Raw genomic sequence first — 13,976 nt, 5'->3', positions numbered from 1 at the left:
CTGTGTCGCACCCTTTTTTTTCTTTGTCTTTTTCTCATTCCTTTCTCATTTTAATTTACTCATTTTTTTTCTCTCCCCCATTTTTACTTCCTCCAGGGATTTAGGGAACTTTAAGTGGAAGAGAATTGCCAAGCCCACATTCTGTGTGGCTTAGAAAGCTCCAGAGGAGCAGAAAGGGAGGAATAAGAAAACATGTAAGAGAAGAAACAGAGAAAAAACTCTACAGTACCAGATACAGTGTAAAGCAAAATATACATCTGCGTTTCATTACAATCATACTCCAAACACTACATTTCCTTTATGTTTAAATTATTTGTCTTTTTTGATCAAAATTGATTCCCCTTTCCCTACTCAGTCGTTTCATCTGCCTTACTTTAGTTTCCACCAGAAAAATAACTTGGCTGCCCTGCCAACTGGAAGTAATGAAAATTGTCAACATATGATGCTTATCTTTTTAAGGAGCTCTCTGCTGCACCAGCGTTTTTCAGGTCTTGAGCGTTTCCTGCTGGAGTTTTTATGGTGGATCATGGTAGCAGCAAATTACAGAGCAAATGGTCATTCACTTCAATTACCTTCCATTCAGCATCATCAACCATGACATGCAATTAATGTCCATGGAGAGGTTCTCCTGGAAACCGCGGCAGTAATAGTGCGCCTAAAGTCAAAGCCTCGGACAGCCAGGAGGCCCTCTCCACATTGTTGTCTCATTTCATTCCTTTTTCCTGATTAATTGTAGTGTTTGTTTCATTGTAGACTTCTGACGAGGATGTTGCACATTTGTAACTCACTGGGCAAGAGAAAAAAGCATTCAGCTACAAATAGGAATCAGACTATTTTAATTAGCCAGTCAAATTTTTGTGGCTATTATTCCACAGCTGGGCCTATATCTTTGATATTATAAAACAAGGTTTGAAAGAAAAGCAATAACTGTTTGCTAGTTTGCTGTCAAATGTTGAATCACAGTCATATATTACTCCATTATTGTTTCCATATGACAAAATGTTTCATTTTACCAGTGTCACAGGATGCCTTTAGATTGTGTTTTCACGTCTCTGCACCAGTGACAGCCCTGGATGGAAGCATTATGTTTTCAGGTCCATACATCCGTCCATACATCCATCAGCACATCCATCCATCCTATTTTCGTGAACATGTTATGTCAAGAATGCCTGGAGAAAATTTCTTCAAATTTGGCACAAATCTCCACTTGGACTCTAAGATGAACTGATTTGTGGCGATTGTATAGATCTTCTATGCTTCCTGGTTGGAGATGTGTGTGCATCTGTGTTTAGAATTTGTATCATGCATATCTGAAGCATCATCTACTGTCATGGATACAACTTTGTGTTATATCAGAATCAACTTTATTGCCCAAGCAGGTGAACACATACAAGGAAAATACACCTAATACCTTTTATTAAGCGCCTTCAAAGTCTTCACTGTAAATGTTATACGACTATGGACGGACATGTATGTAAACTGCAACTTGACTGGTTGTCAGAGGCAACCAAGAAGTGGCTTTTCTATTTTCTTTATTTTTTTCAACCATTTGTAAATGTTGTGTGCTGGATCTTCTCTTCCCCTCCAGTTCGGATAGTGATTGTGGCTCCCAGCTGCCCTGTGAACAGCTGGTATCTCCGACGGCATTGGCAGCCTGCACCCGTGTGGACTCCTGCTTTGCACCCTGGTTCGTCCCTTCCCTGGGCGTGTCCCTGCAGCTGGCACAGATGGAAGTTCACCTCTGCCACCATCTGGAACAGCTGGGCACAGGTAGGACTCAGAATACCCAGTCACACTACATCACACACAGGGAGCTGATGCAGCCAGAGAAACTGCCTTCCAAGTCTGAATAGTTAAAGGTTTATAAGGAGGACTTGTAAAATTGTATTTTTATTTTAGTGGTGGGAAATGTCTTATATCTTCATTAAATACATTACATTCAACATCATTAACAGCTTTTAATGTCCACAGTGAAATGTATCTAGAAACTATGGCAATAATCGTCTACATTCTAAAAAGCATTAAAAATAATCTATGATACAGTCTACAGTAGTCTTGTATTTGATCCTAGTCCATGTATGACTTTAAGACAACTCAACCCACACTTCTACTCACTGGCATATAACTGTGTCTGACCTCTTGTGTAACTCCCATAGTCACAAACACTGTGGATTCACTGCATTGGGTTGGAGACACTATATAAATGAATTTGACTTTACCTTACTTATACACATTGTCTTGGATTACAAGAAGGTCATTCATATGTATTCTAAAATATGAGGTTTTTGATTATCAGGATGAAATTCCCAAAATGACGTGATATTTAGGTCAGATACCTCTGAACAGTCCAGCCTTTAAACACAGATACTGTGTCTCATTCTTCCAGTTCCAGCTCGACGACTTCGCCCCTTCCTACCAGACAGGAAGTTGCCTCAGGAGCAGGAGTTCATGGTCATTGGTGCTCGGGAGCCGCGGGTCTTCTTGCGCCAGTGGAGCAATGGACCACGTGACAGTCAGGAGTTCAGCTTTTCCACCCAGCTGGACTGCAAGCTGCTGGAGTATCGAAACCTTACACACCTTCAGCTTCTCCAGCCCTGTCTACTACAGGTGCAGCTCAGCTATTCATATTGCTTTGATTTCAGCAGCTCTTCTTGTGAGAAAATGTTGTGATTGGGAAATGTCTATAAGTTCATGGAGCTTTTCATGTCTTGTGCATTTCAGGGTCAGGCTACAGCCACCTGCTGCCCCCAGAACACCACGTTGGATGCGAATGTGTTTGTGGATCCAGTGTTCCTCAATATCAGCCAATATGCCATCCATACCCTGGACACTGCCCTGCAGAGCTGGCAACAGGTGATAGAGACAGCAAAACACTCAAATAATACAATAAAATGTACACTCTGTGGCTTAACATACAAACATCAGGCACATTGTCTAACATACAGTTCATCACTGCTATGGTATTGTGAGCTTTGTGGTAAGTAGCTAGGGGACTGTTAGTGGGCCTGAAGGCTGAAGTTTCCCTACAGTCTATTTTTAAATTTCCTCACTTATAGCTAATTAGTGAAGCAAAATAGTTTATTTCTCACAAGAAAATGTACAAAGGCAACCTCTGTATATTAAGTGCCTTTTAAGAACATTCAGTAGTAATGTTCATTTGAATTGCAGTGTGTTTGAGGATTTTTTCAATTGTACGTTGTACTTGTACATTTCAACAGTGGGATGCATTCAAACGTTTAAGGCATCGGGGGATTTGCCCTATTGTTTGATCGCTGGCACCAGCATACATCTATTATAAAAGGAGCAAGGGTCTAGTAAATCTGTAGAGGAAATCCCTAAAAAAATGTATGTATTTTTACAGAATATGCTGAAAGACAGTCTTCTGTCCCTGATGGAGTATCAGCTAAACAAACTCACAACAAAGTAGAGTTTCACGAGAATAGTTTTGGTTCCATGCCAGCAGTAATAAAATTTGCAAGATGGAACTGCCTTTTCGGTTTTTGCTGTAAACTCTGACTAAGAGGCTACAATGTGTCCGTTCTTGGGCTTCTAGCTCTATGGTCTTCGTCATCTCTCAGTTCTCAGCTCTCAGCACTGGGTCTAGTAGCCAGGATATTTGTGTGTGAAGTGATGCCCATGAAAACACGGTAAAACTTGAGTGATGACACCTGCCAAGCCTTCATCTGGCCCAAGTCCTCCACCCACTTGTCTATTGCACACACACACCGGCCTTTCTGGCTTTGTATGCCCTATCATGGCTCTGCTCGGCTCAGCTGTGGCTGTGCTGACTCATATACTGGCCTCTGGAGATGTGAGGTACTCTCATGGTTTTACATGCATTACAGACTCTCACTGCCAGGTGAGAGAAATAATAGTCCGTGTTTTTCTAGGAACAGCTGTGCTCTTTTACCTGTGGAAAATAAAATTAAACAAGCTGTATAGAAAATCTACTATAAATGATTGTTCTGGCTGGTGGTTTAATACCTTTGTTTTCACTCAGTGGCATCATTGACTCATCAAAAGCTCTAACTGACCGTGTTGGATGATGGGTCATATTTGACCCTTGGCTTCATCATTGCATCATTTAGCGCAAGCTAGTGAATTTTCCCTATTTCTGCTGGTTAATTTAGCCATAAATAAGACTTTAGAGCGTTGGTGGTGTTGTAATGAAAGGTCATATTGCAGCTTTACTCGAGTGTTTTGGACATGATGGTATCCATGGTGGGCCTTACCCAACATGCCAAGCACGATTAGTTGGACATTTGCTCTCAGGCAACGTTTTTCTGATACTGATTGGGTGATATGTTTGGCTGTTTGATTGCCAACTTGGCCCAGTGGTCTGAACCCAAAATAGAGGCACACAATCTGTATTCACACAAACACACACATACAAGGCATGTAACACAGAAACAGAATACCACTCTCCATTTTTACAAACTGCTCAGTAATGTAATGGCTTTGAAGACAATCAAACAGAAACCCTAAAGGCTACATTAACATGTTCATCGGGGCTAGATTCATGAAATAATTTAGCGTGCTGTATTGTCTTGATTGGTCTAAACAGCAGCAGCCTTGTAACTTGTACTGAACCTTTTAACTACATCCAGCCTTTACCACTTTGCTGAACACAAGGGAAAAACACACCATAATTATAAGGCAAATGTGCTGCATGTGGGTACAGTAGTACTGGAGCGAAGGATAGAGAGAGGTCAAGTACAAAAGGCTGAACCTTTACAAAATCAAACAAAATTTGAAATATTTGCTCCACCTCAGAGGAAGTTGTGAACACTTGAATCATGGAGCATTGTTTCCTTTTTTGGGGTTTTCACTGAAAGTCAATCCTGTACGTAGTGAGAAACCTTGTATGGCTACGATTAAGCACAAGTCAGTCCCACAACACCACCAGACAACTTGACAAGTTGTCTGGTGGTGTTGTGGTGCAAGATAGGGATGGATGTAAAGGACTAACCATTGAAGTTGAAACTTATCTTTGATCTAATAGAGGCTTACATTCCAGGCACACATTGTCCATGCATAGAAAAACTTGATCCTAATTGAAAGAGTAATCAGAAGCAGTTGGAAATGTTAACAGGCTCTGTCCTTCCGCAACAGAAGGATGTATCCTAACGTGTGTAATCGTTTCAGTGATTTTCATGTTTCCTGGTGTCAAGGCTGGCAGGCAGGCCTGTTGTGATGTGGCCCGCAGGGTCAGCGTTGAACCGTGGAAAAGATTCCTCAACTACCACACAATCGAAACCTCACAAACCAGGCATGGTCATACCACGCCACCGCAACCAGAACAGCTGGAGCACTTCCAGATGCATAGCAATAAATAGAAATTTAAAAAAAGGCACCTCTTAGTATATGGTTGTAATTTACACTCATAGAACATAATGAGTAGTAATATACTGTTGTTGTCATAGTAGCATGGACTCCTCTTGTATCCAGGGTAACATCACCAAGGCCTTCTTGGCAGTCGCAAGCACAGAATCTAAATGGTTTCTTATTAATATTGACATGAATGCAATTTCTGTCTATTCTGATAATGTGAGTCCCCAAAGCAGCCAGCTTACTTTCCTTTAGCTCTGCCCTTCAATCATGTCCTTACTAATTCTGAAGCCAGAAAGAAGACACAAAATGTGGGTCAAATTAATCTTCAGATTAAGATTATGGTACAACTACAGTGTATTTTGGGACTCCATATATATATATATATATATATATATATATATATATATATATATATATATATATATATATATTTTATTTTATTTTTTATTTTTTTTTTTTAAAGGAATTTTAATTTTTTTTTTCTTTTGGTTCATATCCTTGCACTCGATAGCCCCATATAGCCCCAGCCTCAGCCCCCTACCACTTTAACCTCAGGACTCATGCCTCCATCTTCAAATGTCGATCCCCAGCCCCACTTTCAATCTTTGCTTCCCCTCCAGCCCCTAACCCGGGGGGAAGTGGCTTTGGTGGAAAGCCACACAAAAGCCCAGTAGTATTTACACACTCTGCTTTCTCACAGAATGGTCACAGGCTGTTGTATGTGCAATTGAGACAACAGGAATGTTCCTCCTGTTATTTTTTTCTCCCTTCATTCTTCCCATGTTTGAATGACTCTCTGCTTTCCTTTGCAACCGGAAAGAAAGTGATCATGTTTCTGGTTGTAGCAGATGTGTGGGCTAGGATCATCTATAGAAGAATATATTGGTGATTTTAGCTCTGATTATTGTTTCATTATGTTCATTTTACAGGTTTCGCTATTGCCTCCACGGTGTCACGTTTCATGTATATTTCTCTTTGAGCGGGTGTCATTATTTACAATCTGTATTCCAGACATTTTACTGTACCTTGTCATTTATACATGTGCCAATCTGCCGCACAGATCTGACCTAGCCTCTATGAAAACTAAAGTAATAGTATCGGGGTGGATTAGGGAAATGGATACTTTGATTCCTGGTGGGACTGTGACTGAAGAAGAAGCTGTCATCCTTTGCTCTTTAACAAGGAAGATGTGTTGACTGTTTAAATATCTTTGTCTTAATATTTGTCCATTTAAAGTCCCTGGATAGACATAGAGTGATTATGATTACTGGAGGAAGCTTTTGTGATGTGCGTATCATGTTGCCTCATGAATCGGAGCGGAAAGACGATACCATCAAAGAGCGGGCTTAGCGATGGCATCTTAAGATGGCAGCAGGAAGTTTGTAAATCGCAGTGTCAGATTCGAAAAAAGGGAGCGCAGATAGTGTTCCACTATAAAACTGGAAATGGATTTGAACCCACTGTCGCAGCTGTCCCATCTATATTTTGCTCTCTCTTACGTCTCTCTCTCACACATCTATCACCAAGTGCTTTTTTTAATGGTGTAAACTTTCCCATCCGTTTTCAATAGCATCAACAACCCCGGGACCCTGAACGTGCTTGGCAGTCAAACTCCAAGCTTTTACTGCCAGCCTCTTTTAACAATCAACCATCAGCCCCCCTCCTGCCATTTAAAAGTATACATGGGGCTGGGGTCCCTCTTTTGCCTCTTTGTTGGGATAGTTGAGCAGTTATTAAGAAGCTGTCTGAGCCACAGTCATGTGCGTCAAGAGTCAGGGAGGGGTGTGCAGGAGAGATCCCATCAGGGCCTAAGAGCCTTTGGAAGGAGCTCAAATAAAACTTAACGCATACACTTGCACCTCACATGCACACTGCGCTGTTTTGAAATTGTGTACTTGAATTCCTGTATGCAAGAGACTTGACACAATCCCTTCACTCTTTTAAACCAGTGTTTTCAATAGCAGGCCAGTGAGCTCTCTCCCCTCTTGCATGCAAGGTGACGTATGGGTGGACAGCATCCCTGTACGGCTCGCATGACTTGAGCTTTCTGTGAGGCTCGCTCATTGACCCATTGCTGTAGGTGGGCCAGGCTCCACCATATTGTTTTCTCCTAGCAAACCGCAATATATTGATGACTCTTACCAACAGGAATGCCTACTTAGTGGAACGTTTTGTTCCAAGCATTGAGAAAATGTTAGGAAAAACCATGCACACACAAACAGAGTTGCCACACAGTTGACATCTCCAAGCCTGTGTATCACAGCAGATGTGAAGAAGTTGAGGGTTTGCAAAAGGAGAGAGGCCTCCTGCAGGATTTTTGTGGGGCCGAGAGGTAGATTGGACTCCAAAGCCCCGTCCCAGCTGCTTCAGCCTGGATAGATGTCAGACTGTGATATGATTTACTCGCCCGTTGAGGTTGTGCTGCTCCCACAGATGAGATCCCTAACCTCGATATCCTTCTGGCTAACTGCTGCCCCACCAAAATCTGCATTTATGACATTGATACATTTTTGACACTTGTACACGCATGCACTACACGCTATGCACACATAATAAACATAAACACCTGTAGGGAATTTGCTCTCTTACTCTTTTTACAAGCTATTTCTCTTCTGTCACTCCTCTTCTTACTCCTTCTCGTCATCCACCCATCCTACATCCAACAACTCACCTCTCTGTTTTCTCTCAGAATGGGAACCTGGAGGCCGAGGAGCTGGTTTACAGCCACTACGTGATCTGCAACGACACCCACGAGACTCTGCGCTTCGGCCAGGTGGACACCGATGAGAACGTGCTGCTGGCCAGCGTCCACAGCCACCAGTACAGCTGGAGATCCCACAAGTCCCCTCAGGTAAAACACACACACACACACAGATATACATACGTAGCCCTGAGACTGGGAAATGGCCCTCAGCCATGTGGTTTTGGTTGGAGTTTTGAGTAGATACACACACATATGCACACACAACTTTAACACACACACGCAATATATTAACATGGAATACATGCAAAGACACATATCTACATGTATAAAGTAGAGTTATTACATAGTAGAGTATTGGTGCAAGCTGTACATGCCTAGAAATCCAATACACAGATTGCACCTATATGACCTTGGGCACACACACACACACACACATTCTGGAGCATACAAGTGTGTACCTGGATGGTTGTGACTGAAGCATATAAACACTGCACACAAACTAACAGAGGCATACACACACACACACACACACACACACACACACACACACACACCAGACACACCGTCATCAGCATGCAGCCACTATCAGTGTGTTTCTGTCAGCGCTCTCAGACAGTACCCTGACAGCATTGTTAAAGAAGATTGATTATATTTAACCCTTTGTGGTTTTGAGGTTGAGCGGAGGGTGGGCTGGCAATCTGAGGCATATGTGTGTGTATTTGATGCACACATGTTTCAGGACCCCTATGTGTTCCACGTCGAGTGTGAGAAAGTCAAGCTTGAGAAAAGACATGGCCATAATTGCTCGCAGTAAGTCAGTAAGTCAAGTTGTATTAATCATCGGCCATGGTTAATCTGTGTTCTTACCTCATTCTTGCTTACACGCGCGCACACACACACACACACTTGGAAAGTGCCAATCTAGCGTATCGGCACAGCGAATACCACATCTCATTTTAGCAGTAAGTCAAAATGACCTCTGTATTTTCTGGGATGTTTTGGAAGGAAGATTGTCCGAATGGGCCAAATGTCATCATAGATGAGGAATGTGATTCCAGGATGGTTCTGTCATGTGTTATTCCATCATGTGTTTGTGGTATATGAAATATGTGTTCTTAAGATGAACACGATTTGTGAAACTAGATAAATAAGAAACAGTGCAACTTTGCCAAAAACACACAGCTAACTTATTGAGCTTGATGATAAAATGCCTGCCAATGTGTCCGCCTCAGTAAATTGTAGTGCACACACCTAATTACATCCCAGGGTTAAAAAAATAATGACACTGATAAGAGAAAGGGTAGTATTTCTTTAATAGTTACTTGGTCCTGCAAGTGTGTTTTTGTAGCTCTTGCAAATCGGTTTCCAGACGGAGTCTTAAGTGATTGTGCTGTTTTGCTTAAGCCCCATGATGCTTTGGAGTGTCTAAAACAACTCTGATCATCACTAGCCATCATTTCCCGGAGCTCCCCTCTCTCCATAGCAACCTTTCCTCTTTCTATCTGTGAGCTTGCTCTCTACTTTAACCCCAAGACCTTTCCCCTTGACCCCTGACCTGTTGCCTATTTGTCACGTATGCCGCAAACCTCAAATCCTCAGGCATTATTATATATTATTGTATAGTATACTTCTTATAAACCCATCATCTCCTGCTAGCCAATCATGTCCTCGCCTTCCTCATGTTCAAACCCCTCTTCCTTTATCTCCTTCCTTCTCTTTCACCTTCTCAACTCCACTCATCCTTCTCTTCCCCAAATCACAGACTTCCAATTTTCCTAAATAAGCATGTTAAACAGCAGGTCGTCACTGTGCCTCCAAACAGTGCTGGCTGTTTGTTCTGCGTTTGAATTTGTCCAGATTATTATTATTATGAATGGGCTCCATTCATGATAATAATCATATACCCTCATCCCCTCCCTATTCCCTAATGCTGTAACCTATCCAAGTACACCAGTAAGTACTTTTCAGCTTGGAGTCCACTGCGCAATTAGCTCACACAGTACTGGGGATATGCTAACATTATGCATAATATTCTGTGTCCTTTCTTGCCATGCACTGTAGGGAGTGGGGACCCACCAGACACGAGCCAAAACCCGTTTCTAGGCCACACACCCTAAGCCATAGTTTAGAAAACATAGCTGTAAAATATTTACTTGATGTCAGTTTGATCAGTTCTCTGTTTATTCCTGATGCCTCACCTCCATCAGCTCGATGACATCAGTAGACCTGGAGAGTTTCTGGCTTTCACACTGTTTTGGGATCTCGCTGCCCTCCTCCAACAATAGCTATCAGCCTCACAGAGCTGTCCTTGTCCCTTTGCTCTGTCCCCCTTGCACAGCTCTGTGTTCTGGTGTTTAGGGCCTTGCTGGCTGAGCTCATTAGCTCTTGTCTGGCTTGTCGTGCCGCTGGCCTCCGACTGCCTCTCCTGTTCTGTCTTGGACTCTGGCTGGAAGAAAACTGTGTCCTCTTAATCTCTGTCACACCCCAGTAAGTGTTGTCCTCTCATTTGGGGTCATGGCTTTAGTGTAGCACTGAAGACTTGCTCCGCATCTGGTCTGGTGTGTTCTTTGGCCAATCTAGCTTTTCCTTCGTTTTTTTTTTTATCCAGCTCTCTTTATGTTTTCTAGTAACTTTTACTTTACACACATTTCATCCACGGTCACATTGCTCAGTCAGTAGCGCTGGCTTGACTCTGCCCAATCTCCTAGCTGTCTCTTAAATTTACCCTCCCGGTCCTTTCAGCCACCAAACCCCACATTAGCACACTCCATCCAGGGTCGGTCTATCTCCACCTCTAACCTTGTCCCACATTTAATCCAACACATACTAAGGTACCGTGCGGCCTGTTTGTGGCCAATCTTGATTTGTCTGGGAGGCCTGGGGCCTGTTGAAAAGACCGGCCATCAGCCTGTCCTCATGGCTCTGGTATGATGTGTGTGTCCCAGCTGACCTGTCCCCCATGCACACACACACAGACCAGTGCTTTATAATTTGCTGTTGTAAAGTAATCTGTCCCCCTTTCTCTCTCGGACTCCCCGGAGAACTCACTGGACATGAGATCATCTTGAAAAAAGCAAGGAGTGAAGAAGGAGAAATGACGGCAGCGTGGACGGGGAAATATGAGAAATTCAAAAGGAGGGTAGCAAGGAGTTGTCAAGGGGGATACTGTACAGGCCTGCTTGAGAGAAACAGGAGGACATGGAAAAGGGAAGCAAGAGCAAAGGATGAGCCATGCTCTTAACACTCAAAGATTGGCTCGGAGATCTCCACAGTGGCAGGACGGCCAAAAATGTGTCTGCTCTCTATCTTTTCTGTCCCTCCCACCTCCCTAGTCTCTCTCTTTTCATGATACACAGGCGCCCCATTAAGCACATATAAATGAGCAGATTTGCCAATAGTGCTTTAGTGTGATAATTCAAATCCCTACCACTTCTACTGCCACCCAATAGTTAGGTAGAGAGAGTAAGGAGAGAGAGAGTTTCCTAAATGAACAGGCATGCTGTTGTTTCAGCTTGGACTAAAACAGCGAGGTGTATTTGAAATCTCACAATCTCCTGTGTGTGAAAGAAGAGTGTTTAATGTGTGTGTGTGTGTGTGTGATCTTGAGAGGTCTAACCAGAGTACACTTCCCATGATGTTGACATACCTCAGAATATCTGTCACTTCTCTCAGAAGGAACACTCAGGCGGAGTGTTTTCGTAGCGAAACGTGAACCTCGACTCAGGTCGCACTCCCTCTCACTACTCCTCTGTTTCTCTCCGTCTCTCTCCCACTATTTCCGCCCTCCCTCCCTCCCGCTTCTGCTGTCAGTCATAACCATAAGATGCATTAAAAGGGTCGATTGAGGCAGTCACGTCCATAGAGCCCACTGTCGTCTAACCCTTGATCAAATTCATACCCACACACACACACACACACACACTGTGATAAAATGTTTCCTGAGGCCTGGAGTATGTCAAGGCTTTCGGTCGAGTTTCTCTCTTTCAAGCGCAGCATACCTTCACACCCCAGCGTTTACCAGCCAAGGTGAAGAAGGCTGTATAGACACACAGTGTTCCCCAATTTTTACATATTTTCTTATTTTGTTGTGTATAAATATAAACGGGAAGAGTTATATATACAGAAGATAGACTGATAAAGAGATGGATTGAAACATTCATTAAAAACTCTGTAATGAAAACATTCTTCATAATTACGAACAGTTTATATCTATCTCTCACACACACAAACACACACTTACTGTCCCCACCCTACTGTTTTTCAGGACTCTGGCGTGTGGTGTGGTGTAGATGGTTGAAATATCTGGCTGCTCGGTACAGGATACAGCCTGGCTGATGGAAATCCCTGTGGTTAGTGCGGTTAGCAGGGAGAGGGGCGTAAAAAAGCCCCCTGGATTTGGGAAGGACTTTTTAAGTGCCTACAAGGAATATTCAGAATTTGAATAAATAGTAATTTACTCCAGCATCAGGCTCATACAGTAGAGCTCTCCCTTTTCTCTTTCAGGATGTGTTGGTGTGCATGTGTGTGGCTCCCAGGGGTAACCGTGTTGGAGATATCAGCCCAGGACTATTAGTTTGTGGTTAGATTGGCCATGTTGTTGGAAGCAGGCATGACAGGGAGGTATTCTGTGTGTGTGTGTGTGTGTGTGTGTGTGTGTGTGTGTGTGTGTGTGTGTGTGTGTGTGTGTGTGTGTGTGTGTGTGTGTGTGTGTGTGTGTGTGTGTGTGTGTGTGTGTGTGTGTGTGTGTGTGTGTGTGTGTGTGTGTGTGTGTCTGTGTGTGTCTGTGTGAAAGCAGAGGAAAGTTTTTGCGTCAGTGTACGCTATGTGCTCGTGCTATGTGTTTTTTTTGAGGAGCTTGGCGAGTGTGTGTGTGTGTCTCATGTTGCTTCCTTAACACAGGCACCTGATACGGGATCTCGTTTTCAGCCTACGGCAGGGTTTAATTTTTTACAACGCATTATTCAAAATTAGTATATTTAGTTCCTTAAAATGATCATGAAGTAGTCAAAGTTGGATTCATATTTCACTGTCCTGACCCATTGTTTAAGAAACACTGCCCTCAAGTGAAGTGGTGTAGTTGTGCTGTTCATCTCAGATTGTGGCTTTAACTGTTGTAGATTAGGCTGATCCTTTGGGAGATATTAGCTCCGCTCAGGTTAACCCACTCACTGACTGATCAGAGAGAGGGAGAGAGAGAAGGTGATGAAAGGGACTGCTGTCCAGTCGGATCCCTGGAGAAAACCTACACTTTCCTGTTGTTTATCCTCAGAGCTTTGTGGGGTCCAGGAGGAAGTCTGACATATATATTTTTATTTTTATTTTTTGTACTTACAGGAATACAAATTATAATAATAAAACAATTTAAAGAGAATGCCGTTTTAAAGTGAAAACTGCATAATTAAGAACAGGTTAGATACTAGCCACGTGCTAAATAATACATTTTGATGATGGTTTATGTCAAGCTCACATTCACATTGAGTGAAATTCACTCCTGCTGAGTCATTAACAATAGCTCATCAGTGTTAACAGCACAGTCATTTCTCCTGGACTGTCACACACTTTATTTTGTCCAGGCATGTATCCTCAAGCAACCCTCTACGTAGAATAATAGAAAAAAACAAAATATCACCATAGTGATCATTGATGCAAAACCTTTGTTAAAACATTTTTTTTTTTTTGAAATTGGCAAAATGACTAAAACATTTGAAGATGCATCGTGTATTCATTATTTTAACATTTTGTTGCTATGGCAACGAGATACAAATTGTGCGTGGGTCAGAGCTCAGTCAGTCCCCAGACAGAGGGGATCATCATGATCGTGGCTTCCTGGTCAGGATAATCTCAGACAAACAGAACAGTCACCCTTAGGCAAGGTTACAGTCATTCAGTTATGCAAGATTCACATTCCTGATCCCGGTTTCACTCGATCAGGAATGTGAAT

General features: G+C 42.7%; 1 protein-coding gene across 3 annotated transcripts in view; it reads left to right on the top strand.

Moving 5' to 3' along the window:
- The window catches only part of LOC133984086 (intermembrane lipid transfer protein VPS13B-like), a 325,432-nt gene that overhangs the window by 270,363 nt on the left and 41,093 nt on the right, over positions 1-13,976 (top strand). For 2 of the 3 annotated variants that reach the window (XM_062423340.1, XM_062423339.1), the window contains exons 43-46: positions 1,589-1,770; positions 2,387-2,607; positions 2,722-2,853; positions 8,021-8,182. In XM_062423340.1, coding sequence (XP_062279324.1) covers positions 1,589-1,770; positions 2,387-2,607; positions 2,722-2,853; positions 8,021-8,182 — 697 coding nt within the window. Of the gene's footprint in view, positions 1-1,588; positions 1,771-2,386; positions 2,608-2,721; positions 2,854-8,020; positions 8,183-12,299; positions 12,386-13,976 lie in introns of those variants that run through there. The other variant, XM_062423341.1, reaches the window with a different exon arrangement.

Source organism: Scomber scombrus, chromosome 7 (assembly GCF_963691925.1).
Source record: "Scomber scombrus chromosome 7, fScoSco1.1, whole genome shotgun sequence".
Classification (NCBI taxonomy): domain Eukaryota; kingdom Metazoa; phylum Chordata; class Actinopteri; order Scombriformes; family Scombridae; genus Scomber; species Scomber scombrus.
Note: the sequence above shows the minus strand (reverse complement) of the source record. Positions and strands in the feature narration are given on the sequence as shown.